Genomic DNA, 27,945 nt, shown 5'->3' with positions numbered 1-27,945 from the left:
CTAAAACTTTCATGTATAAACAGTCTTGGCACTATAAAATATTCAAAAGCCTTTTATGAAGTCGCTGCATGATTTATGCAATTTTGTCACATTTCTTACACGTATAACATATAAACAAACCTACAAATTGTTAGCCAAAAAAGAGGACAACAGTGTTGTACAGAAAATACAAAGGGTGTAATGCTGGATAATGTGCTGATATGACATTTTTAAAACATTTTAGGAAATATATCACCTCAAAATGGCCGCCTTCAGTCAAGTAAGAACCAACAAACTGATGCTGAAATTCTGAACTAGACAAATCATTCAGTGAATCTACACAAATTTAAGCATGTGTCATATTTGATTTAACCATTGATTTGTCAATGGTATTATAGTATTCTGTAACCACTTCTTTCTTTATAGATAAATAGGAGCAAAGAATCAGCCATTTTATGAATAATTTATTGCCAGTAGGAAAGAGTGAGCTAGTGGCAGTATCCAGTAGAATCCACATCAAGACCATCTTGCACACAGACACTTGGAAAATCATGTGTCCATACATTATTTCATACTATAAATATAACGGTTATGTCCATGTTTGTGGCGAAAAAATAAAGTCAACAGTTACTATTTACATACAAATAAAATGTATGGATGTGCAGACCCCCGCAAAACAGCACAGTTTACTGGCACACAGAGACCTTACGTTTGACAAACACTTCTTATTTTCTGTAATAAATACAGTATGGCCAATGGCACACAAATTACTGCGATTCTTTTTGGAAATAAAAAAAAAATAACATATCTACAAACTCTAGTAAACATCTTTCAACTCAAAGCAGTACAGTACGATTCACGCGAAATGACAGCGGACTTTTAAAAAAGTGTCTTGCATCATTGGAACAATGCGTGTGAACAGTTAGGCAGGTTCTTTCTCTCTTAATTGTACATTTCTTTTTTAGTTCCTGCAGTGTTTATGCGTGACAGTTATCTCAAGCACAGCCATTAACACGGGCCTGTCTGCAGTGCAGTGGGAGATCAGGCTGCTGGATCCAGTGCATTCGTGTGGCAGAGCCAAAATGGAGTCGTCTCGCCGCTCAACATGGCTGACCGCACTCGCCTCTCGGTGGGGAAACAGTGCGTTTCGCCAGCTTGGCGCTGGTACAGTCGAGGCACTTGAACGTTGGAAATCAGTGTCAGACTTCGGTGTGCTGCGTGGAGTTTGGCGCGAGGCCAGGGTTGGGGGCTGGAACGTGACCCTCCTCCCCGCTTTCGCAGTCGCTCGTCGCGACCACCGACGCGTCCGACAGAGAGGCCTCAGAGGCGCGGACGTCCGCGCTGGCTGCCCCGAAACCTGGCCCCTGGCTCGGGGGGTAAGTGAGGAAGCTGACCCTGTGACCTTTGCCCCCTGCGGTGGGGTCACAGGTTAGGGGGATCTCCGCGGGGTACTGGTGGTGAGGCAGGTACCTGTGCAGGCTGTGCAGCTTCTGGCTGTGGGGGGAGGACGGTGGACTGGCTGGGGGGGGCACAGCCCTGGGGGGCGGCGGGGTCCCGTACTGGTCGCCCTGCTCCGGGGGCGGGGGCGACTCCCTGTGGTCGGGGAAGTCTTTCAGTGGGGGCAGGACGTCACACTCAATGTCACAGCCTCCAGGATAGTAATCTGTGTGCAGAATGGCGGGATTGCTGTACAAAGGGGCGGGGCTTCCCACAGAACCGTACTGTGGAAACTCCTGGATTCCAGGAAGATGAACATTAGGCATCCAATCAGACGTGTCCCAATGGTAACCTATCGAATGCAATGCACACTGTTAGATAAAGTTCTATTCATCAGTTGTGTTTCTCATTGTGCACACTAGCATTACAACAAGCACAGTGACAAAATAAATGGCTCAACGTATTAATGCAAACATGCAAAGCGATATCACAACAACACAAAGGGTTGCATTAATTCATGCTTATTAGCTCCACATCAGCACACACACACAAACACAAACACAAACTCATTAGAAGAGCCTGAAAAAAAAAGCAACAATCTAAAGCTGATTTTCGAAGTACTCCTTGGAGACTGCTTTCAGGGGAATGCTGGAAGTTAGGAGACTAGTTGTGAACACAGCTAATGAGCGAACTTTCAGCAACAGTTGCTAAAGACGTATTCAAATCTCCACATTAAATACCATTAATCACTCCTGTGCCACCGATAAATCCAATTATAAAAGGATGTGAGAATGTTATTGTGAGGTTTATATCGAGGAAAAAGGCAGAGCTTGTTAGGTATTTAGCTGTAAGTGAATAGTGAGAAATGTGCCAGATGCAGCAATGGCAAAAACTCATGTATGAGTCACCACGTGGATTCTTCAGTCCATGAACTATAAAATACTCTTCAGAGCAAAGAAAGGGGAGGAATAAAGATAGAAATGTCAAGTCTGAGAGTCTCAGAGAGAAGCATGGAATAGAACATTGGTCTGCAAGATGAACCTGGAGATCAAGTGATAGCTGGAGCCAGGGACTCTGACTGATTTTTGGTTGACCTTTCAGACTCAAAAAATATTCTGTCAGCTATATGAATACCTATAAAATACCTGAATGTGGATTCTGCAACTGACCTAACCAGGTGGCACGTCTTGTAAAACAGGGACAATTTCCGAAAGGAAACCAGAACAGCCGTTTTTGTGAATTGTATATTTTGAGATATATTCTAACCTAAATACCACACTGTACACAGAAGACCGCAGACACCTAAATATTAGGTCTAAAACCCAGAATGTTGACAGAATTTTATAGCTTTATGTAACCATTTCTATGGAGGATTGGGAATCTAGTGAACAGAGAATACTGCCATAAGTGCCAATGCTAACAGGAGAATAAGAACATGACACATCAAACCCACGTCATTTTCCTATGACTGGCTTTGCGTCACAAGAGATCTTTGTGAAAGAAGATGAGAGGAAATCTTTTTGGCTTTGACTAATTCGAAGCAACTGAAAGCCATCCTTAATACAATAAGTCAGGACACATACAGTGCACTACAGACTGGGCTATGAGGAGGTGGTTCGTTATCACTGTGTACAATGTGACAGGCACTGAGATGATCACAATGGCACTGACATCACTGCAGAAACCAAAAGAATCAGTCAATCTCAACATGGATTTTAGTCTTATATTCAGGCTTAAAATCGGATTTGCAAAAAAACTGCCAATGAGGTGAGATGCTTTGACTCATTTCAAGATTTGTCAATGGGGTGAGAAAATTTCACTTTACATTTTCAAGCAAACATCTTCTAACTGAGAGAAAAAACAAAACATTTTCAAGCCCTGTTACAAGACTAAAAAACTTGTTAAGACAGACTTTTTTGTAGCAGTTGTGGAAGGAAGGTGCAGTGACGTTCTTGGTGATAAAATGCCTTTCCAGCCCCAAAGAATGTTTAAGGTGAATGCACAGATCTCAGGATCACATTCTGCATTTCTCAGAGGAACCCCTTCTATGACCTGCACTTTAAGAAAACAACACAGCTTAAATATTGCACATTTAGCAAAAGGTTTCAGGGAAGAAAAGGTGAATCTCACAATGTGTTATTCTCTGAGGCCAAATTTCTTGCATTAATAGCATAGTTAATGCAAAGCAAGACAGTCCCATTGTGTGTAAATTGGACCCTTTAAAGTTCTATGAGCTTTTGTATCCATAGGTCTGTCTATAACTTCAATTTCTTACAAACTCAAAAAAATGTATGAAGTAAATAAAGCTAAGAGAACAGAGGATCATTTAATATAATATAATGCGCAGTAATCATGAAAACGGATCTTCAGAGAGGGAGCTGAGGTCATATTTTTTCTGTTGGGTTATATGAGGGGGGGTTGGGGAGGAGGAATTACATGGGCCGGAAAAGCCTATTTTATCACCCCAGAATCTCAAAGCCTCTTTAAACCACTTTCTTCTTTACTGATTTAGATCAGACTTACGAGCTGGCCCTAGTTAAACCCAGCTCTGCTTCTGTGGACGGATTTGATCCATATGGGAACTGCGGTCGCAGCAGAGGGAAAAAGAGAACAAATGACCCAAATCCACCTTTCACACAATTACACCATTTCACAGCTTAACAGAGGAGAACCGGAGAGAAAAAACGCTTAATGTTCACATACTGTAGTTCTCTGGCAAGCCGCATACTGATTTACTGAATTCCTATTAAAACTGACAACAATATACTTTCTTTTGGCAAATCCTTTTAATTTATTAAGCTGGCAAAACTGAATTAATACTGAATAATGTTCGTAATTTATTTTACAATTAATTTTTACCCTTCGAAGAGTAAGTGTTTCGGATCAAGTCAGTGTTCTAGAACTCGCTTTCCGTTGCCAGTGGTGATTGCTACATCAGCATTAGAATGTTCACGCAAGAACATTCTCACACCTTGAAGGGTTAAGTGCACACCTACCGCTATCATCGTAGGTCTCAGAGTGGAAGGAGCCAAGCGAGTGGACATCAGAGATTCTCTGACAGGAGTGGTTCTTGCTTGGCTTTTTCTTTAGGCAAGGATCCAATTCCACAACTTTAGCTGGAAAGAACACACAGCACGCATCCGGCATTTGAAATCGGCTTAAGTGGAATTCTTATGACTCACATCAGCAATTTGGCTAAATGAAAATACCGTGAATCTCAATACTTCCTGGACAAACCTGAAACCAGAAATTTAGACAGAACTCTACAGATCTAATGAATGTGTCACTTAGCCCATCGTAAGGCAGCGTCTAAGATGGATTTGACAACCGTGATGCGGTTCCGAGCCTCAGAGTGAGAAAAGCGGCAAGGGAATTCAGCCCAATTGCGCAGTAAACTGTGGGGAGATCAACGCCACAAATAATCTAATGAGAACAAACCAACATGCCCCAATTACAGAGCTGAACGCCATCATTCCTGAACCGTGACACACTGCAAAAAATGTCTTAACTACCATTTTAGTCTTGTAATAAGACTTCAGATCTTTTTTCCTCTCTCTCAAGTACATACTAGCTTGTTTGGTTGACAAGTGACATTTTTTTAATGAGTTTAACCTTCTCACCTCATTGACAGTTTTTTGTCTCATTCAGCAAAAAAGTTAAATAAATAAGATTATATATCTATTATATAAGACTAATGTACTTGTAGTGCAGTCCTTTTCTGCAGTGAAAGAAGACGGAGTAAGCACTCACCGTCGAACTCAAAGTCCCACGCAGGTTTCTGTATGGAGTCGCTGTCGGAGGCGGGGAGCGAGGGCGGGGGAGGGGGCAGATTCGGGGCGACGCTACACACCGCCACGGCCTTCCGGTGTCCGTGCGCGGGGTCTGGGTTGAAGGTGCTGAACTCTGGGTGTTCCGGGATGATGGAGCCCTCGAAGGAGTTCCGGTCCAGGTTGTTCCGGGAGTCGCTGGGAACGCTGGGCGTGTAGGAGATGGGGCGGACGGGCACCTGGGGCGGGACGTCCGAGTAGATGTTCCTGCTGAGTTTGGGGTCCAGGTAGGGCCCGTGGAGGAAGGAGTTCCCCAGCCGGTGCTTGTCTTCCTCCGGCTTGGGCTTCCTGCGCCGGGCGCAGCCCTTGCGGACCAGGACGAAGAGGAGGACCAGGATGAAGATGCTGACCACGAACACCACTATTCCGATCACCTCCTCCACGCCGATGTTCCAGGACGTGGAGATGAACTCGTTGCGGACGTCGGACTTGAGCTGGCACAGCCTCCCGCCGAACCCCAGCGTGCAGTTGCAGCTGTAGGAGCCGTAGCTGTTCTCACAACGCCCGCCGTTATCGCACGGGTTCCGCAGACATTCGTCAACGTCACCAAGGCACCTGACCAGAGACATCAACGCCCGTTCATTAACTCAACACGGCCACGGATGTGATTCTATCAAAGACAATCTCACATGTCAGAGAGATGTGTACCTGTCTCCTTGGTAACCGCCCTCACATTCACAGACTGGTCCATCCAGGCTTTCGATACACTTCCCATTGTTTTTGCAGGGCTGGTCTTTACAGTATGGCCCAAGCTGACACCTGGAGGTTAACACATACAGGCATATTTACATGCTCTCCTGTTCTGTTGCTGACTTTTTAAATTCCGTACAGTAGTTTTACTGTAACAAGCTCACCAGAAATGCACCACTACAGTACTGCTATTATTATCACTACCACTTCTAGCAGTATGTTAGAAACTGATGTTTCTGAATGCCAGTTTTACTAACTGCTTGTAGTGCATTCTCATAGGCAGGCATGGTGAAACATGAACACCATTTCCCAATGCAATGCAGGAGGTTGGAAGATACTTTTAACGCATATACTTCTGAGATGGTATGTGATCAAATCTAGTTAACACACAATTTGCGTGTATATTGTATAATGGTGAGGGCACAGAGGTTGTCAGTTTGATTCCCAGGTAAGGCATTAGAGTTCCTTAAAAAAGGAACATGATCTGAAATGCTACAGTAAATACCCATAGTTTGTTGTTTCTCTGAATTACACCATGTGCCATCTCCCCAAACCTAATGTAATGTCCGCATATCTTCCTCAAACTCAAAATGGCTGCAGTCAGGTCTTAAATCACACGCTGCGTGTTGTCAGTACGGTAAACACTTCTCTCAGTCCCTACAGCACGGCAGTGGCAGGGGTTGTGAAATCATCAGTAGAACCATTAGACATATACAACTGTCTGCAGCAGAGGCTCCACGTACCTCTGTCCAGAGTACTGCCCCCTACACTGGCAGTGAAAGCCTCCACCGCGTGGAGCACAGATTCCTCCGTACAGACAGGGGTTCGAAGCGCAGGGGCTTTTGGCAATTTCACAGCGAGTTCCCATGAATAAGGCACTGCAGGTACAGAAATATCCTGCAAAGAAAATCGATGTCATTGAAAAAAAGATAGGAAGTTTCACCAAACAGCAACAATGACTAAAGTGGTCAACCACAACTTTCTGGGCCCGGCATTGTATATACCTCCATTGGGCAGAGATGAGCAGGTCCCTCCATTGGTGCAGGGGTTGCCAGAGCAACCCTGGGGCGGGGCCATGGTGCAGCCGGGGGCGGCGCCCACCATGTCCTCCAGCACGGCACGGGTGTGGCCCTGGGTCCCGAGGGGGAGCTCCTGGCCGTTCAGGACCAGGGCCTGCATGCACCCCTGAAAGCTGGCCCCGACGGGGGGGCTGCGCCCGTGCCTGGCTCCGTGCCGGACGGCGTGCTGCCGGGCGTAGCCCCCGAAAAAGACCACGTCGTCCAGGTTCAGGGTGCGGAGGGAGCCTGGCGCGGTGCCCGAGGCGGTGTGGAGCTGGTCCAGGACCAGCTTGGCGTAGTTCCCGTTGACCTCCAGAGAGACCGTGTGCCACACGCCGTCGTTCAGCTGAACGCTGTGCACGGATACCAGGCCTGGCCCGCTGCCACAGTCAAACCTGTACTGGAGCCTACCATTCTGCACCTGCAGAGGGGGAACAGGACGCAGAGACACCACCCAGAAGTCATTACTTGGTATGTTTCTTTTTTTTTTCACAAGTACTGTATTTACAGGTAATGGGTCCCATGCTGTGGGTGAGATCAGGTGGGGATTGAATCGAGGGGGAAATTAGTTTCAGGCAAAACGCCTTGTTAATTAATAAGAGAGGTCAGAGGAGAATGGCCAGACTGGTAAAAGCTGACAGGAAGGTGACAGTAATGAAAATAAACAAACTACAGTCGTAGGCAGAAGAGCATCTCTGAACACACAATGTGTCAAACCTGTGTTATCAAAACCAAAATGTGTTATCCATGTCAGTTAAAGTGAAAAACCTCTAAACTAAGAGTACACCCCACTAGATTCCGGTCCAGCTTATGCTCACTGGGTTTTGTCAGTGAAAAGCAACACTTCTCTTTATCCTTTAAATAAATGGAGGTGTCTTTTGAGTCTGAAAACTGTTCAATGGCAAAAGAACAACCACAGTGTTTAAGATATTGCGGAAGAATTGAATTTGAACTGATTTGAACTGAAGCCTGCAATAGATTCTTTGAATCCTTTCTCTTTCTTTGTTTTGGGCTTAATTATTCTGCTGCACATTAGCAATGAGACAGATAAGATATTCTAAAGGCCAGAACCAACGCATTATATAATTTTCAGCTTGAGTTCCTCTTGAATGCATGCCAGCTTTGGGAACTTCTGAATGTGCACCTTTAGAGAAACTGCCTTGCTTGTACGGCTTGTTCAAATAACAGAAGGACTCTTGTGAGAGGGCAAAAGAATGCACTCCTGATTTATATCCAAAATGAACTCGGACTGTGCTTGTTCTGACAGGCTCCATGTGGACTTAATGGAACGGTGTAAGGCTAAACCATCCTGGGCTGCCTAACCCTTTTTTAAGAGTCGGTTATTTTAACATTTTCAGTGTTCTATAGCTCCACTGCGTCCAATTACCAACAGTGATTGTTACATCAGGATTCAAATGTTAAGTTAAGAAGTATTTTAGTCTTACATTTCGACCTAAAAAAGAATTTCTATACATTTTTTGATAAATAAGACAACCATATTACCAATGAGGTGAGACAGTTTGACTTATTTGCCAATGGGGTAATAATAGTCCAAACAGTAACATAAAATATTTTCTACTTTAGAAAACTAACTAAATGAACATTGAAGTCTCATTTCAAGATTAAAACACTTGCTCAGACAGACGCTGTGTGCAGTGTGGTAACCAGCGGCACAGACCTCGAGGATGCTGTAGTCTGTTCCCCGGGCGTACATCAGCGTGGCGTGGCTGGAGAAGGTCCTCAGCTGGAGCGAGAGCTGCAGCTCCTCTTTGTTGTCGTTCTCCGTCAGCCGGTACTTGACGTAGCCGTTCCCGCCGAACGTCAGGGCCGGCCCCGCTGAAGCGTAAACACGACAGGCCCGTCAGCGGCGGTAATCGGCGGGCGAGGAAGAGTGGGGGGGGGAGGGGGCTGTCTGCTACGGTGTGCGCACGTGAGTTTAACAACGAGCCAAAGTGAAGGGAAGTTTAAGAACTAAAAATAAAGAGTCTGTCCATTAACAGCTGAGGTAAGCTGCACGGAAGCAGGCAAGCACAACCGCCGCGGAAAACAGTGGACTACGTGAAAGGCGGGCGCGGGCGAAACAGCTTGACTGCCTGTCGTCTAACCCATAATGCATTGTGACATTTCTGACAAATTGGGGGGAGAGTAAAATTGTGCTTGGCGCAGCCTCTACCTGCCGGCTCGCAGCTGCAGTGTGTATCTGGGAATGACAGACCGGTGCAATTACCTGAGCACTTTCCAGCTTTACCATCTGGACAAGCACAGGTATACACGGCCTCCTTCTGATTGGCTACACACACACTTCCCTCAGGGCATGGGTGACCGTCGCATAGCGTGCTCAACACAGGACATTTACCACCTTAAACAGAGGGACATTTAAACAACAAACACAAAACAACAAGGTACCAAAACGCACGGTAACACATACACACAAGCACTGTATTTAAGTACATACTGTACGTACACATTCTGAGCTTAGAAATATAGGGTCCCTTCTGTCATTTTTGTCCAAAAAGTGACATTACCATGGGAATGCTCTTTGTTGCGTCTGCTGCACAACAGGTAAAAGTACACAGAGCCATAGGAACTAAAAAAACAATGATTTGAGACACTGCAGATTAAGATCTCATGACTGTATTCTCTGTAGACATAACCCCACATTTGTAAGCTCTCGCCATGCGAGTGCGGACATGTTGGCTCTGCCCTCCCTGGCCGTGGCATACCTTTGCACAGACACACAGCCGATCTGTGGTGCCGGGGCGTGACGAAGCTTAGCCTGGCCGTGCTGTGCGTCGCCATGGCGCCCTTCTCCAGGGCGATGACCTCCTGGCAGAACCTGTGGGGGCAGTAGTCCAGGCCGGCGCACAGCTTGTCGATGACCCTGACAATGTGCACACCGGTCATCTCCTCGATGGCTTCGGCCGAGGCGTTCAGCTTCTGGAAGACGGCCAGGCCCGAGAGAGAGGGGCCCCCGGAGAGGGCCAGGAGGACGTCCACGCCCTGGGGCTCCCCAGACGCCTGCAGGCTCACCACGTGGATGTCGGCCCTCCGGACCCCCGCCACGCTACGCAGCGCCCGCAGGAAGTTACGCCAGTAGTCCCCGATGAACTCCTCGGGCGCCACGCCGGCGAAACGCACACCCACGGAGGCGTTGAGCGCCCGCTGGGTGACCCGGCGCACGTGCACGCTGACGGGAGCCTCTGCCGTGAAGCGGCCGTCCGTCACCGTGACGTTGAGCGGGTAGAGGCCCTCGTCCAGCGCCGCCAGGGCCACCAGCTTGCCGTCGGTGGGCGAGACCGAGAAGGGGCCGCTGTATTCGGGAGCCAGGCTGTACGTTAGCGTGTCGTAGCTGTCCTGGTCCATGGCGTGGATCTTCCCCAGGACCCCGCCGGGGTAGCCCTCTCCCTGGGTCGTTACGAACACGTCCAGGGGGAGGACTGCGGGGGGATGCACGCTCTCTGCGATGACCCGGACGCTGACGAACGCTGACGATGCCAGCGGCGGTTTCCCACTATCGGACACCTGAGAAAACAGCAAGGACAGCAGGCTGAGCAGTGTGCAGTAACGATTTCCGCTAACCCGCTAACGGCGATGCTAATGCCCCCATCTCACCTCTGCCACCGCAGGCCAACAGAGAGCAAATAAACAAATGTGTCAAAGACTGCGAAATCTTTAGACTTTTAGATCAATATTTCATTTGGGTTCGCCAATCTGTGGCGTATGAAAAAGTGATGGGTTTCTATTGTTGGGGGGAAAAATCTCATTCTGTGAAACGCAGTGCGTGAAATCTACTCAAAATCAATGGATGCCGTGACTGCTCCAAAAAAAAGAAGGCGGGGGAGGGGGGGAGGGTACAGATGATGGTGTCACGCATCACACAGACTGCTTCTGAATCAAAACTCCAGTCCAGCAAACTTGCTGTTGAAAAGAGAAACATAGGCGAACCCAGAATCGGCCAACAATAATCACTATCTTGCATAGGGCTCCAATTTGGAGGTGGTGACACGTGCCAATTCCACTGATCTGTAATGTAATACCAGCCAAAATCTGCTGGAACCAGTCACATTGGGGGAACTAATCCCAAGACGATTGCTCCATTCTTATTCGAGAAGCATATTTTAACAAAACTGTTAGTAAGCTGGGAAAAAGAGTACTGTGAGTACTCTGACATTTTCTGACAGTTGTTGATTTAAAGACAAACTTTTGCCACTTTCTGCTTTCCCATTTTAAAATATAGACACATATATTCTGGACCAAATGAAAAGCCACAAATGTTTGGTTGACCATACACGCAGATCATGAATAATGTCAATAATGCGTTAAACTGGAAACAAAAAAGGCCCTTGATCCTGCATATAATAATAATTAATCCCGGCCACTATCTCTCAACTAGTAATCGTTTTACCTCCACGAGCACGTTGACTAAGTGCTTAACAGTCAGACAACCAAGCCTATGATTGTGTTACAGAGAGACAACCAAGCCTATGATTGTGTTACAGAGAGACAACCAAGCCTGTAATTGTGTTATAGAGAGACAACCAAGCCTGTAATTGTGTTACAGAGAGACAACCAAGCCTATAATTGTATGCACCAGAGGCATCCTTTAAACAGATGGAGCATAACCAAATAACTCCCCCTTCATCAGCCTCTTTTGTGGTATAAAATATGACCTAATGATTCCCCATCAGATCCCTGTCGTACCTCCACCTGCAGGGAGTAGTGCTCCGTTGTCTTCCGGTTCAGCCGTGCAGCGGTGAGTACCGCCCCCTCCTGGTTGATCTGGAAGGCGTTTCCCTCGTTGCCCCCGACGATGGTGAAGGAGAAAGGGGGCCCGTTGTGGGAGGCATCTCCGTCCGTCACGGTGAGCTGGAGAACGGCGGTTCCCTCTGGGCGGTTCTCCTGGGGGGGGGAGAGAGGAGGGTCACAGACCCCATCAGCAAAGCCCAGCGCATCCCACTTTAACATCCCGTAAGGGAGGAACTTCCATACGGAGCTCAGGAGGAGGCTCAGTGTGGAGGCGTAGGGGCCGGAGACGGTGGCCGGTCGCTCTGTTACCTGGATGACGAGGCTGTAGTTGGCCTGGGAGAAGACCGGGGGATTATCGTTCACGTCGGACACGTCGACGTCGATCGTGACGCTGCTGGATTTAGCGGGATTTCCGTTGTCGGAGGCGAGCACAGTCAGCGTGTACCCCGACACCTAATCCAAACGGCGGGAGGATCAAGAAAAGAGACTGCTGAACCTTTCTCAACCTTCCCTGAGCAATTAAACACAGATCTGTAGAAACGCAGCTTTCACGCTAGCCCGCTCACTCTTCTGACGATCGCCCAAGCTGCAATTAAACCTCTGTAGAAGAAGAAGAAGAAGAAGAAGAAGAAGAAGAAAGGGCTTTTGCGGTTTCGATTCACAGGAAAGAGAAAGTGTACCTTCTCTCTGTCTAATTGCCGAGCGACCTTGACCTCGCCTTTGACCGCGTCGATGACGAAGGGGCTGCCCGGGTTCCCGCTGACGATGGAGTACCGCACGCGGTTCCCGGACGGGCCGTCGCCGTCCTGAGCCACGACCTGCAGAGATGGAGGGGTGTTTTTCAGCACAGCGTACCACAAAACATCTGTACCAACCACGCACCTCGCAATAACCGCCCCAGATGTTCGCCGGCCAAGAAACACTTTCCCGGACCAACAGGGAAATTTGACAGATTGAGAACGGTTTGGGAGACAGTTATTAAAATGCAATCTTTATTACCATCATATGCCACCACTCCGTCAGGAATAGCTCGCTGTCATTCTGGTTTCGTGCGGGTGACAAATGTTCTTTAACAGGAGGCAATCAATTTACATCTTTTGCACCTACGTCTTATCATCATTAATTGCGAGGTTACACAGGCTCTAATTAGACCGTGATTGTCCTCACTGACATCATCAGCATCGGATAACACAACGGGGGAGGTTGCGGGAGCAAAGCTCTCACCGTGATGATGGTTTTCCCCAGATCGCTGTCTTCGGCGACCACCGCGGCGTACGCTGTCTGGCTGAACACGGGGCTGTTGTCGTTGACGTCGGTCACATTGACGTTGACGGTGGCCGTGTCGCTGAGGGACGGCGAGCGTCCGTCCGCGGCCTCCACTGTCAGACAGTACTCCTGCGCGGCTTCATAATCCAGGCGCTCAATCACAAAGATGTCACCTACAAAGGCACAGAAGGCCCCGGGAGACGGGCCGGAGCGAATTCAGCGTCGGCTCAGAACACGGCGGGGCGGCCCGCGTAGGAAGCGCTGTCCCTCGAGGCGAGACACGTGACGACCGCCGGCGTCAGACTCACCCGTGCGCGAGTCGATGCTGAACGCGCCACGCTCGTTGCCGCTGACGACGGAGTAGGAGACCTCGGCCTCGGAGTCGGCGTCCTTGCTGGCGGCGAAGACGCGCAGGACCTGGGTCCCCACTGGCACGTCCTCGGGGAGCGTGGCCACGTACTCCCTGCGCTCGAACGCCGGGGGGCTGTCGTTGATGTCCAGCACGGAGACCACCACCGAGCAGGTCGAGGACAGCCTGCGGGGGGCGCCCTGGTCCACAGCCTGGGCCCGGAGCGTGAACACCGCCTGGACCAGCCGGTCCAGAGGTTTCTCCAGGCTCATGATCCCCGACCGCTCGTCAACGGAGAACTGCCCATCCGCAGAGTCCACAAGCGAGTACAGAATATCACCGTTCAAACCTGGGGTGGGGGAAGACGAAGAGGGGCATCAAACAGCTGGAATTCATTTTCACCACTTCTGCACTGCGCCATATAAACACGACAAAGATAGATCATCGCAATCATTTTAATGTGTTTTTTCTGCAGACGTGTCATTTATAATTCGTCATTAAATTCATTCACATTCATAAGGTAACGGTTCTCCTCCAAACTCCTGTCATATCTCAGAAGCCAGAGAGAGGAATGCAGTTTTATTGCCATTCTGTTGTCTGGATCAATTATATCTGACCAAATTACTCTGTTGAAATTGCTTAATGACTACCAAGGGAAGTGAGCCAAATCATTTAGCAATCTTTATTGCCATCAGTAAACATTCATAAACAACCCCTGTTGACGTTAATTCACAGCAGTTCTGGTATTGGCATATACAGTACGTGTTCGGAGGGGAATGTGTTTGGCCGAGATTATCAAGATGTCTGCTCACACGCGATTAGGAGAGTGTCTGTTTATTTCTGTGATTAGCTCATACAATGGTGTTTGTGATCGGGCTGATATTCCCAATGACGGCAAACTCTGGAAAAGATAACAGTCAGAGAGGACGTGGAATGTTTGCATGCAGCTTCCGTCCTACATAGACAGCACGAGTTCTGCCCGTCTACAGATAAGCTCCAGGAATTCAGAAATAACTGGAAGAACGATATAAAATATGAAACAAAAATAAGGCAAAAGCTAGCACTCATCTGTTAGCATCTGACTTAATAGGCATATAAAACCACAAGATGGTGGGAGCGTATTTGAATGCATTTTACATGATTACACTTTGGAGAAAAGGCTTGACCTGAAACAAAGACCGAAAGGGTTCCCTTTGGGGCCAGCTCAGTGAAGCGCAGTCTACTGCAGTTGTTTTGGAATGAAGGAAAAACAGGCGCAGCATGCTGGAAGCTTAATTGAACAGACAGCAATAACTGCCAGCGGTGAAAATTCAATGAAGGTCCCAACTGCTTCTACAGGCATCGCACACTATGATTGCAGCTGCACTACTGTGTGCGCAAATCCAATCAATATCAAAAAAATCACTTGTCACAATCATCAGAACAACGTTAGTCCATATCTGCTGTCAATATGGTAACACACATGTTCAACAACATTCAGCCTTCTTGTTCACAGTCGATTGTAGCTGCTTTGCACGTTTTGGTGGAACATATTTTAACACGGTCCCAGAAGATCTGGGGTGGCCGGTAAGCTACAAACAGGATGGAGAGAACCTACGTTCCTTTGAAAACCTTCCTGAGCTTGATCATCATTGACTTTGTATGATTCATTTTAAGCTAATTAAAATTAAAGTAAGGATTAAAGTAAGGATTGCCCAATAGCAGCCAATTCCTTATTTACATGACTACATCTAATGTAGCAGTTCTGCCTTGGCACACACCAAATAATTTCAGTTACAAACAAACCAACAAAAATGAATAATGAATCAATAAACTTTCATTAAAACTGATGTCTTATCGATGACACTGTTCAATGAAATCCAATCTAATTGAGCCACACTAGACAGAACTAAGCAAACCATATTTAAATTGGAATCCTTGTTAAACACTAAAATTAGGCTATGGTCCTTTCTCAGATTAAATGTTAACTCTCTCTGTTCTCTCTCCCTCGGCACCACTGCATACAGATCCACTTTATCATCTAATATAAGATAATTAGGCTTCATACTCTTAACACAAAATGTAAGACACTGGCAATATACCAGTTCTTATATCCCCATAAAGTTAAATAGAAATGTTCGATAGTCTTGGATTTCGATGCATTAAATGTTTATATTCAATTTACCAGAAAATACAGACAACACAAACCGTTTAAAGAAGTGAAATGAGGAATAACAGCTACGTATATTACATACTAACCAGCCCTGTAGGAAGTATCCCCACAGTCATCTAAAAACCATAACATTGATGGAGAGGAACACAACAGAGAAGTTATTTTCTGGGTGTTTGGAGCTCTTTGAAATTCGTTCAATCTGCTGTGTGGGATCTTGGAGCGTGTAATGAATTGCAATGCTTTTGTCTTTCTGTTTTTAACAGACACTGTTATTTAATTGGATTTAGGTTTGGATGTTCACTGTTTCTCAATTAAAAAGAGATTACTATTTTACTATTTAAAAAAAAAAAGGTATTACTTTAAGGTGCTCTGTCATCAAAATGAAAGTGTGCGTTGTGTTTGCATTAGTGCAGTTGCAGATATTCTCTGATTATGTACTGGGAATTCATAAAAGAGGATTTGGGGGGAAGCGACTTTGAACACTGTGCTCCAGTTTGGGCTGTCTGGCTCACACAACGCCACATATCTGAGGATATTATAAATGGAATTACAATAACGCTGCATAATCTTTCAGAAACGCATTATGAGATGACATTATTAAGAATACACAAAAGGAAAAACCAGCACGTCGGGGACAGAAAGTTCCGAAGCTATTGTACGTGACTGGAAAATTAAATTATGGACAACAACTGTGTATGCAAAATGTGTTAGCTTCATGGTACGGTATCCTATAAGCAGGATGATTATTGTAGCACGTATAGACAGTCATGGTCTGGTCTTTTCTTATTCTCCTTACAGTATGTATACACATTTACATTTTTGTGTGAGTAATGACATCATTTGTCGTATTATTGATAAAAATAACTATTTTAAATGTATGACATTCATTCTTAGCGTTTCAAGATAATATCAAACACTAAATCAATACATGCATATCGAGTAAAAGGCGGCGGCAAAATGAGGTGATATAATCAACACAATAGGATTGATGAAGGTCAAAACTGTATTCTTAATCTATTGCACCTTAAACCAAAATAGTACTGCTTACTAGCGTTGTGAACCTCAAGCATCACCACGATAGGACAGCATTTTCATTCTTGAAGCAACGGTTTGATATATGACAATATCACATATTGTGCTACAATACAATGAAAAACAGATCTAATGATATAATAAGAAATGATGATCCAGCTTATACAACCTCCTGTTACAACCTAAAAATACAACCAAAGTTAGGTTGAAAAAACGTATTGACGTCATTTTCCACGGAAGGAAAAACAGCACAAGCACAACTGAAGATGAGTCAGAAATGTAAACAGTTGGCAGTGTTGCACGTGAGCAAACCCCATGACATTTAAATGTATATTTTGCTATGATTCATAAAGATACAGATAGATTTTTCTTTTGTTATCTTCACACCCCTACAGCTTACCAAAATCGGCGTCGCCAGCCAGCAGTCGAGCAACGTAGGTGTGAACCTCGGTGTTCTCGAAGACGGTGACGGGGACGGTTTCGGACGCAAACTGCGGCGCGTTGTCGTTGACGTCCTCCAGGGTGATCCTGACCCGCGTCTCACAGGAGCGCCCACCCCCGTCCAAGGCTCGAACCTGCAGGTCGTACACGGCCCTCTCCTCCCGGTCCAAGGGCAGGAGGGTCCTCAGCTCACCTTACGCACAGAAATAACAACACTGCAATCAATGTACACAATATAAAGAGTAGAATAAGAGTGAACTAAGCAGCCATCAGTACCTGTGATGCTTCCAGTTTCATTAACAGACTGTACTCATGACAATTATGCAATGAACACCAAGAGAGATACAGTATATAATCTGGGCCTTGTTTCACAAGGCAGGATTACTGAGTTAGCTGGCTAATCTGAGTAAAAGCTGGAACATCAAAGTAAAAAAAAGATAGGTTTTACTCAGCATAGTAATCCTGCTTTGTGAAATACCCTCCAGTTCCTTCACTGAAAACTATACTAATGTTTCCAGTCAAATAGTATACCCAGCATTGGTGTTATTATGTTCTAATATTATTTTTTCTGCAATATTTTATTCATTAATGGCTCCTCAGACAAGTTTATGTTTGTAAAAACACAGTACAGCGTTCCTAAATTAATTGAGTTTAAAATATTTAGGATAAACATGCCAGTAAAACAAGCCTTTTGATTTACTGTAGGGTTTTGACGGCATTTGCATTTTTTACATTCACATTAACAGTTGCCTTTAAATTTGTGAGCAGCCATACTGTATGCATAATATTAACCCTCTGGGGTCTGAGGGCAAACTGAGGAAAACTAGTGACTGAGCCATGCTCTGACATTTGTGTCATCTGATTCTGTCAATATTTTTGTTGCGTCTGAATGTTAAAATATCACAAAGTTAATCATCTAATTAGAAAGGAAAGTCAATCTGCATCGTTGATGAAGCTCCGACCCCAGAGGGTTAAGCCACTTACCTGTATGTGAGTCCATGTTGAACAGCTCCGATCCTGCACCGTACAGCACGTAAGAGACTTCTGCATTGGAGCGAATGTCTGCATCAGTGGCAGAGATTTCTAAGACCAGCCTTCCTGGGAGGGCATTCTCAGGTACGGTCTCAGCGTAGAGGGTCTGCAAAAAGGGCATCACATCACCATACAAAATTACACATAATCACCCAGCCTGACACGTGCAGAACAAATGCAGAGGACACAAAGGATTGTGGGAGGCATTATTGACTCGCTGGTGATAGGCTTTAATAATGCACCGCAGCATTTCATTGACCTTCCTGTCCACCTTTCCCCAATTGTTTTTTTTTTTACCCGGCGGAACTGAATATGCATGGGTGCGCCCTGATTGGCAGAACGCCGCAGGTAACGTGACATTTTGGGGGACGCACCTTCTCGCAAACGGGGCTGTTGTCGTTGGCGTCCAGGACCTTCACCTCCACGGCGGCCTTTGCTACAAAGGTTCCGTCAGTGGCCGTGATATTTAGGAGGTAATTGTCTCGTTCCTCCCGGTCGAGGGGCTTCCGGACGGAGACTTTCCAGTCCTTCTGAGTGTGCTCAATGCCGAACTGTCCCAGAGGGTCCCCGCCTGCAGAAACAGAGAGGGAGGATGACATTCAAGCTAATGAACAATACCAGAGTTTTTCACTGAAAAGCTTCAACAGCCGTGTCGGCGGGGGAGAGGAAAAACACCTCAGTGAACTGGAAGTCGGAAAGCTGTAGGAGTACACTCGGTAACGTGCGGTGGCTGAACAGCAAAGACACAGAAATGCCGCTGCCACGGCAACACAAAGGCCTGTAAGTCACTACGTTTCCTGCGCCCACCATACACAGCAGTTCTCTCAATTACGGGGCTAGACTACAGCTCAGAGAACATGCTCCGAGTTCCAAACAGCTACATTCATTCTTTATCCTAGAGGCAAGATTCAGCTGTTTTTGTGCTCTGCTTCACTATCGAACGATTGAGCGAGAGTGAAAATAATATATATAAAAAAATAATAATACAATCAGCTATGGGCATCAACCAAAGCAATTCCCTAATTCCCAGAACCTCATGATATTGTGTGTGGAATGTTTCACGCTGCCAACTGAAGGGTAATACAATTATAGGACTGAGCGGTTTTTCTCAATTCGATGCACCTGACAAGCTGGGTCTTATCGTGTTATAAGAGACATCTCAGCAGCAGGATAAATCTTTTTTCAAAAAATAAAAATAAAAATAAGGATGCTGTTTGTTCGATGTGCCATGTTCAAAAGCAGTCAGAATCACCACTTAAAATAAGCACACCAATTTAGCATATCTCCTGATAACAAATATGACATTGTTATTCACACACGTTAATTAGCCCAAGCAATTGAGTCTCCCTGGTCAATTTAACACAGGGATAATTATACATTTTCCTTTTTCCTCAGTCAGCCAAATACAAAATACACTCTCTCTGTTCAGCCATTTCAATGTCCAATGTTTATGGCTTAAAAAGTTTCATGACATTCCATAAAAGTGTGGTGCACTGAAACAAAAATCCTCGATATCAAGAAATTTGGTCGCATACTTAATATTACCACACTAAATGCTAAATAAGACTATATTATATAAATAATATATTGTAATATTGTAATATTGTGAGACAGTTTGACTCACTTCAGGATTTGCCAGTGGGGTAAGAAATGTTCACTTGTTAAGAAAAAATAAGCTAATTAAAATAAGCTATTTCCTACTCGAGAGAAAAATAATTAGAATGTCATTACAAGACTAAAATACATGTTAAGACCACTTTTTACAGTTTGAATACACTCCCTGATACACTTGCTGTGTTCAGCTGGGAACTCAGAGCAGAGGCTCACCTGTGATGAAGTAGCTGACTTGTGTGTTCATGTCTTCGGAGTCGGCGTCCGTGGTGCTCAGGATGGCGACCACCCCGCTGGGCAGGGGGTCGTCCTCGCTCACGGTGCCTTGGTAGAGTTCGGCCGTGAAGCGCGGGGGGCTGTCGTTCACGTCCGCCACGGCGACCCGCACCGTCGCAGAGGCCGCCAGCCGCTCCGTCTCTCCTCGGTCGGAGGCCACCACGGCCACAGCGTACGCGGCTCGCTTCTCGCGGTCCAGCTCCCTCAGTGTTGTAATCCAGCCCGTTTCGCCATCGATGGCGAAGAGCTCGCCGATATCCTCGCTCTCCTGCTTCTCATCCAGGCTGTACAGGATTTGGCCATTGTCGCCGGCGTCAAGGTCAACGGCTTTCACTGGGATCACCAAAGTTCCTTCCGGCAGGTTCTCCGCGACAAAGGCCTCGTAAGGGTCGGACTCAAACTGAGGTCTGTTGTCATTGACGTCCTTTATCTGGATGTATATGTCCACAGCGGTCATGATGTCATCTCCTTCAAAGGTTATTTGCGCTAGTAATGTTAACTGGTACCATTTTGTGGTCTCATAGTCAAGTTCTTTCTCCAGGTTTAGCCTCCCTGTGTCTCTCTCAACTACAAAGACCTCATCCTGGTTGCTCTCGGGTGTATTTCCTTTGACGAGACTGTAAACCACAAGATGTTCACTCTCAGTCTGGATAATACCAATCTCTGATCCAATGGGGAGATCTTCAGCAACTGCAAACCTGTAATGGGGCTCTAGAAACTTCAGCACAGGCACTTCAGTGGGCAGTACTTTAATATAAACAGGTACAACAGAGTGCCTAGTTGGATTCCCAGCATCTTTGGCTCTTACATAGAAAGCACACAGGTCGTTTTCCAGGCCAATTAGGCTTTCTTTAGTTACAACCACACCACTGAAGGGGTGTATTTCAAAGTTTTCATCAACATTCTCATCGTCCGCCTCGATGGAGTAGGTAATGTCTGCGTTTGTCCCTTCGTCCATGTCCGTGGCTGTAATTCTGACGACTGTGGTTCCCCTCGGGACGTCAGATGCCACGTTCGCCCTGTATTCAGCTGCCAAGAACTGTGGAGTATTGTCATTGACGTCAGTCAGGACCACACTGACAGTGCAAAAGGCAACCTTTCCACCACCGTCTTTGGCCATCAAGCTTATGGGAACAACTTTCTCAGAAGGCTTTTCGCGATCGACTTTCTCCACTGTGAAAATCTGCCCTTCTTCATTGACGGAAAACCTCTCCTTAGCGAAGCCATTCACTATATAGTACATCACTCGGCCGTAAGTTCCGGCATCTTCATCGGTGGCTTTGATTTCTGTAACCAGTGTGCCGATGGGTGAGCTCTCAGAAAGCTCAACCACATAGTCGATCTGAGGGAACGTGGGACTGTGGGAGTTTGCGCCTATAACCCGGAGTCTGACCGTGGCTGAGTTCCGGAAGACTCCGTCGGACACTGAAACGTTCAAGTTGTACAGTGGCTGCATTGGCGTTTTGCGGTGAGTTGAGACGGTAATCTGCCCACTCTTGCTATCGATGGCAAAGCTCTGGTCCTCATTTCCAGACAGCAGAGAGTACTCCAGGTTGCCGGAGTCTGTGCTGTCTGCGTCGGAGGCCTGCACGCACGTGACTAAGTGCCCCTGAGGGGCGAGCTCGCTGATGCTGGCCTCATACGCACGCTGGGTGAAGACCGGCGCGTTGTCGTTCAGATCCGTTACCTCGATTAGCACGGCGACATCACTGGACAGGGCGGGCACGCCCCCGTCAATGGCTCTAACCACCAGTTTATGCTGCTTCACTTCCTCACGGTCCAAAGCGCAGGCCGTGGAGAGTACCCCGCTGTCGCGGTCAACGCTGAAGCAGTCGAAACTCTCGCCCTTGTCTTCGACGAACTGATAAAAGAGCACTCTGTTGCTGCTGGAATCCGAGTCGGTGGCTGTCACCTGCAGCACCGATGTGCCAATTACTGAGGCTTCGGAAAGACTGACAGTATACGCCTCCACTTCAAACACAGGAGCGTTATCGTTGACATCCTCCAATATGATGTCAACAAAAACCTGGGTGTGGGCGCCTGTCAGCGAGTCTGTCGCTCTCACACTCAGCTTATAGGCAGGATGAGTTTCGTAATCCAAAGGCTGCACTGCATACAGGACCCCTGTGTTGAAATCAATGGAGAACTGACTGAACGGGTCCCCTTCAGTAATGCTGTACCCTACACCAGGACCCTCTGAGCCACTGGCTTGGACATGCACTACTGGAGTATGTAACTGCATATTCTCCAGAATCTCTATTTTATAAAACGTTTTTTCGAACACGGGCACGGCCTTGTCCACTACGCCGATCCTCACTTCCGCCGTAGACAAAAGTGGTGGTTCTCCACCGTCTTTGGCCAAAACGTTAATCACAAACTCAGAGCTCGGTGTTTCCAGCTCAAATGACCGTTTCAGAGAAATTTCACCCAAAGGGCTTATTTTAAAATGCTCGTGATGATTCCTCAGGCTGTAGTGTATCTCTGCATTTCTGCCAGTGTCTTCGTCCACTGCAGCGACCTGTCTAATGATATGACCCGCCATGGCATTCCTTTGCACCAGAGACACTTGATAGGGTAGGTTAAGAAATACTGGCTCGTTGTCATTCACATCATCAACAGTCACTTTTACTAAGACATGAGCGAAACCAGATGACCTTTCTGCCTTTGCCACTTCCACAACTACATCGAATCTGTCCTGCTCTTCACGGTCAAAGGGCACGCCTGTGGTGGATAGCACCCCTGAAGTACGTCCGATTGTAAACCTCCTGTCTGGGTTCAGAATGGTGTAAAACAGGGGCTCGTTGATGGGGCTGCCCCGAATGGCGACGATGGAAAGAGTTCTCTTTTCGGGAGAGTTTTCCGGAACGTGGGCAGTGTACGGGTCCCGGGTAAACTTCAGAGAGCTGTTCTTATTCTCCCTCACGTTGATGTGCACAGATGCAATGCTGACGAACCTCCCATCGGAGACCCTCACAGTCAGCTCGTACCTGCTCCGCAGCTGTGTGGCGTTCTCCACAAAGATGGCGCCAGAAATCGGGTCCATCTGAAACCGGCCGCCCGCGTTGCCGTTGGAAATGGAGAACAGTAGTTTAGAATGTCTGTCACCGTCTGCGTCCGTGGCATTCACTGTCATCACTTTGACCCCTTTGTAAGTTGGCACCAGGATAGACGCCTCGTACACATCCTGGCTGAACTGCGGGGGGCAGTCGTTGATATCCACAACTCGGACTGTGACATTGGCGGGCCTCTCGGCAAATAAGTGTGGTATTCCCAAATCGTGGACCTGCACAGTGAATCGGAAACTGCTCCTCTGTTCATAATCCAGGCTGCTGACAGTCCGAATGGCTCCCGTGCTTGAATCAATCGTAAAGTACTTGTGGGCGAACTGCTCGACGATCTCATAAACCAGCCTGCCGTTCAGATCACTGTCAGCGTCTGAAGCTCGTATCACTAGTGGGGATTGGTCCTGGGTTAAAATGATGCTGTTGAAAGGAGCCAATTCACTGACCGCGCCCGTGAAATCCGCCTGGGCGAAGACGGGGGCGTTGTCGTTCTCATCTATCAGGCGAACAATGAGTGTGGCGTTGCTCACCATGCCAGCCATGTTGGTGCCTTGCACGGTCAGTCTGTACAGACACAAAGTCTCATAGTCCAGGGTCCTTCGAATCACCACAACGCCAGAGCTGGGATTGATGTCGAACGCGCCGTTGACGTTTCCGTCTTTGATTTGGTAGAAGACGGAGGACTGACTGGAGGCAGTAACTGCGCTCACGAAACTCCCCACAGCTGCCATCTCGCTGATTTCTGTGGAGAACTCCCGCTCGGCGAACTTGGGCTTGGCGTTATCAGAGATGGTGACAGTGATGTGGATGGTTGTCAGGGCGCTGAGCGGAGGTAGGCCTTTATCAGACGCTTTCACCGCCAGCTCAAACGCGCTGCTGCCCTCCAGCTCCCTCTCCACAGTTATGGTGCCCAAAACAGGATCGATGGCAAAGGAATTCGCCAGATTTCCTGCACAAAATAAAAGACAGAGAAAATGATGCATCGCCACATTAGAGCAAACATGGATTTTTTATCCCCCAAGAAAACGAAACAACAAAAGGCCTAGCATTAGCAAAAGAGTGGATAATATACGCCTCATTATGCTTACCAATTAAACAAACATGAAGAGCAAAGTGAAAGCCAAGAGTAAAAAGTAGCAGACTTTTCAGAGGGGCATTATACATTACGGTTTTTGGTTTTGTCACATCTTTTTAACAAAAACAGCATAACAACATGGCTGTAACATTGGTGCATGTGAAATAGGAAAATGCCTATAACTGCTTTCTTCCAATCTCTTTTGTCCAAGCCTTAAAGACAAACCTTTTTAGAGCCACTGTTTCAATTAGTTGAGACCTTTCCAATAGCTCACAAATGCACATTCCAGGAAGACATCCTCCCACAAGTCTCTTGTTTACGAACCACAAAATGCCGGTGAAAAGACTAGCACATTTCCAATTAAATCTGACAGGCATCTAAGTGGGTGAAAGGCCCAGCCTCGCTGCCTGTTCTGACTCATGTCAGATCTTCAGAACCCCTGTCAAACATGCCATTTCCTAGCAACGGTGTTAAGTGGGCTGAAAGTTGTGGTGCCTGTGGAGAAAAAGTCCTTATAGCCCTGTTTTTGGTACTTACATTTTTTCAGTGACCTACCCCTCCTTACCCCACATGACATCATGATTACAAGTCGGGGTAGTCACTGCAAACATGTAAGTGAACAAAAAAGGGCTAACGTGAGGGGGGGGGGGGTGAGTTCACAGTGAGTGGGGTTTGTTATGCGTGTGGGCGAAAGGACCATACCGGACTCGATGCTGTAGAGGATCTCAGCGTTTTGGCCCTTGTCTTTGTCCAGAGCGGAGAGCTGAACCACGGCAGAGCCCGGTGCGGCCGACTCCGGCACGCGGGCTGCGTACGACGGGCTGATGAAGCGTGGCGCGTTGTCGTTAGCGTCCGCCACGTTAATGATCACCCTCGCCAGGTTACGCTTCACGGGAATGTCCTGATCGCGCACCTGACAAAAAGTTGTCCGTAAAAAAAAGACACATTATACACATTTCTCTGCATCTCAGCAAATATGACAACATCTTGAAAAGTAAAGAAGAAATAAATAAAGAAAACATATTTCCCTCCCCATCTGTCACCGTCACCCTTCAATGCCCAGGACAGATACAGTAAATCAGCAGAGAACGCGACGCAGGAGAAGCACAGTCAGATGTGAAGAGCACGCGGCCTGTGAATCTTAAACAGGAGGATCAGAAAGCTCACAGCGCTTCTCTGTTTCAAAGCCTGGTTAGCGCTCAGCCATGCTGAGGATGCAAAGCTTTCAGATTCATAAGAAAGGTGAGGGGTTAAAGTCAGGGCAGTCAAACCCTGTTCCAGGAGGGCTTCTTATTAAAAAAACGGGAGGGGTTACATCAGGGCTGCCCAACTTTGTTTCCGGAGATCTTTATCAATTGTCCTGAAGGTTTCTATTTCAACCCTTCAATTTCGGCACACCTGCTTCTACTAATTACTGTATCACCTCAATCTCAGATCTCTACGTGTTGAATGAGGTGTGCTTTGTTGGGATTGAAGTGAAAACCTACAGGACGATAAATCTCCAGGAACAGGGCTGGGCAGTCACTGTCTAGCTGTTGAAAGTGGTGTTCTTCGTTAGCATTGGAGCGATAGCCTACAGAACGGTAGACCTGCAGGAGCAGGGATGGGCAGCCCTGGGTTAAGCGGTGCGTTAGCGTACCATGACGGTGAGGGTGTGCCTGCGCATGGTCTCGTGGTCCAGACTCTCAGCCGTGTAGAGCAGGCCGGTCCCCGGGTCCAGCCGGAACTTCCTCAGGCTGAAGGGGTCGGTGCTGCTGAGGAGCGTGTAGGTCATCTTGTTCCTCTCGTCTTCGTCGCTGGCGCTGATCCGGAGGATCTCCGTCTCGGCAGGGGTGTCCTCCGGGATGCTGATCTCGTACTTGTGCTGGGAGAACCGCGGCCGGTGGTCGTTTGTATCAATTACTCGGATGGATACCTGAGCAGCAAAGACAGGGAAACGCAGACGTTTTGACTCCCTCGCGTCGTGTCTTTCACAAGATTCAGATGTCTATCAGGTACATTGGCAGTGAAAGCCCCGTAAGTGTGAAAGAGAGTGAGAGCGAAATAGAGGCTTGAATGGAACCCAGTCACTCCTAAATAAACCTGGCTGTCAAAGACTCCCACAACATGGGGCTGAGTTACTCGCACCCGAGGCAGGGCCAGGTCCGGTTCGGAGGTGCCCACAACACAGTGCTGCCCCCCGGAGGCCGATCCCGGGCTGGCGCCGTCCTGTCGTCAGGGACGATCTGCTCTTTGTGAATGCGCCGTCGCACGCCTCCTCAAAGGCACGTCAACCCCATTCACATCAGCCACAAGCCCTCAGGCGGGACGCCGCATACTGATACCGGAGTGGCTCACGGTGACCTGACGAGGACGTCCCCAGAGGAGTCTTAGCACGCGCCCGGATAGAGGAGTCGCCCGTCACCGCTGAGCCCAAAGTGAAGGGGGTGGAATTCACAGCAATGGAGGGGGCTCCACCCTGCCAGGTGGCAGACCTGACCAGCGAAGCTCCCACTGCTCTTTAACGATTTATGAGCCACCACAAGAAGAGCTTTCTGAAGATCTCCTCTCTTCTGCAATGCGGTATATTTATAGGCATTCCTACATTTCTGCCAATGTATCACGTATCTGTCAAAGCAAATCTGACAAGAGTAAACCTTCAGAGAGAGGGGGAAGCAAGATGCATTCAGACATCTGTAATGGAGGAAAAAAACATGTTTCACCTAGCAGCTTGAAGTCATTTAAGTCTAATCCAGAAATAGGTTTAAAAAAACTTTTTAGCAGTAACTAACAAATATTACATTTCAGTCTTTAAAACTTGATTAAGCATCTTGCTTTATTCATTTCATTGTCAGTCTGTTCTGGAATTTGTCTAAATTAAAAAAGGATTTTTCTGAGCCTACTTATTAAGCCTGAATGATCATCGGCCCAAAGTATTTGCCATGCATGTGGGCTATGTGGGTTACTTTTAACATTTTATGAAGCTTGCTCACGTGGATCATGCAAACACATTCTACCACACAGTCAGCCCAGTGAATGCTGGGAAAGTTCCTTCAGATCAGAGTATATTTTCTACACACAGGAATAAATAAAACATAAATCATTATGCAAATGCCTCGGCAACCAATGTTGAAATGCTATGACCTTTAAGTAATGCCTCTGTTCACAGAGCTGGTATGAGATATGCCCCACCATATGTGATACATGTGTCTGCATGCCATATGTTTATCTACTGGTTTATGCTACACACAATAGGTCAGTGTCAGTCACTAAAAAAATAAAAAAATAAAAAAAACATTTGTCATATAAATCCTCAAACCAGTATCTTTAGTAAAGGTCAGAGATTTACATGATTTGCTTGTTGATTTTGTGCCAACCACGAACAAAGGAAGCTTTTCATATAAATTGAAAATGGAGAAAATATGAAAATTATTTGCCACTGCATGCTAACGCACACTGAAAGCCGGGCCTGGTCACGGAGAATCCAGTACGCTAATGGTTCTGTTCTTCAGAAAAAGAAAAGAAAAAAGGTGCCCCTGACAGCTCAATTCGGCCGTCAATGTTTGGCATGGACGGGTGGCTTACACTACAGAGGGAGAGCTCATTCTTTCATCCCATCTGAAGTGGATTATCTGGTGAAACTGATGAGATACCTACTCCACACTGGCACTCACACGTTCTGTAAAGTTAATATTGCCGTGCTCCTCTTTCATCTGAAACCAATGGTCCAGAAATTGTGAAATTGAGGCTTTTCCCCCCCATTACTGGCCTCTCTCTGGCCTGTGCCACAGTCTGCAGTCCAAATATCGAGTGACGCAGCAACTCAATCAGACTAAGTCTCTAGAATCAGTCCCACCAGGGAAAGGGGAAAAACATGCTGTTTATATAGCAGCCCTGCTTCAACATGTGATCGACGGACTCTCCAACGGGGAG

General features: G+C 47.0%; 1 protein-coding gene across 2 annotated transcripts in view; it reads right to left on the bottom strand.

Moving 5' to 3' along the window:
* Positions 1–39: 39 nt before the first annotated feature.
* The window catches only part of fat1b (FAT atypical cadherin 1b), a 55,208-nt gene continuing 27,302 nt past the window's right edge, over positions 40–27,945 (bottom strand). Inside the window, exons 8-28 of one of the 2 annotated variants that reach the window (XM_061252864.1) lie at positions 25,673–25,948; positions 24,736–24,946; positions 19,837–23,907; positions 18,384–18,580; positions 17,962–18,115; positions 16,937–17,170; positions 13,312–13,701; positions 12,962–13,176; positions 12,418–12,555; positions 12,047–12,190; positions 11,693–11,890; positions 9,715–10,513; positions 9,219–9,350; positions 8,670–8,827; positions 6,938–7,412; positions 6,677–6,830; positions 5,892–6,002; positions 5,167–5,798; positions 4,413–4,532; positions 2,325–2,360; positions 40–1,768 (exon numbers count right to left, since the gene is read on the bottom strand). In XM_061252864.1, the coding sequence (XP_061108848.1) occupies positions 1,179–1,768; positions 2,325–2,360; positions 4,413–4,532; positions 5,167–5,798; positions 5,892–6,002; positions 6,677–6,830; positions 6,938–7,412; positions 8,670–8,827; positions 9,219–9,350; positions 9,715–10,513; positions 11,693–11,890; positions 12,047–12,190; positions 12,418–12,555; positions 12,962–13,176; positions 13,312–13,701; positions 16,937–17,170; positions 17,962–18,115; positions 18,384–18,580; positions 19,837–23,907; positions 24,736–24,946; positions 25,673–25,948 (9,435 nt within the window). In that variant the 3' untranslated portion in view covers positions 40–1,178. The remainder of the gene's footprint in view (positions 1,769–2,324; positions 2,361–4,412; positions 4,533–5,166; positions 5,799–5,891; positions 6,003–6,676; positions 6,831–6,937; positions 7,413–8,669; positions 8,828–9,218; positions 9,351–9,714; positions 10,514–11,692; positions 11,891–12,046; positions 12,191–12,417; positions 12,556–12,961; positions 13,177–13,311; positions 13,702–16,936; positions 17,171–17,961; positions 18,116–18,383; positions 18,581–19,836; positions 23,908–24,735; positions 24,947–25,672; positions 25,949–27,945) is intronic. The other variant, XM_061252865.1, reaches the window with a different exon arrangement.

Source organism: Conger conger, chromosome 8 (assembly GCF_963514075.1).
Source record: "Conger conger chromosome 8, fConCon1.1, whole genome shotgun sequence".
In the NCBI taxonomy this organism is placed as follows: domain Eukaryota; kingdom Metazoa; phylum Chordata; class Actinopteri; order Anguilliformes; family Congridae; genus Conger; species Conger conger.
This window is presented reverse-complemented; position numbering and strand designations above follow the sequence as displayed.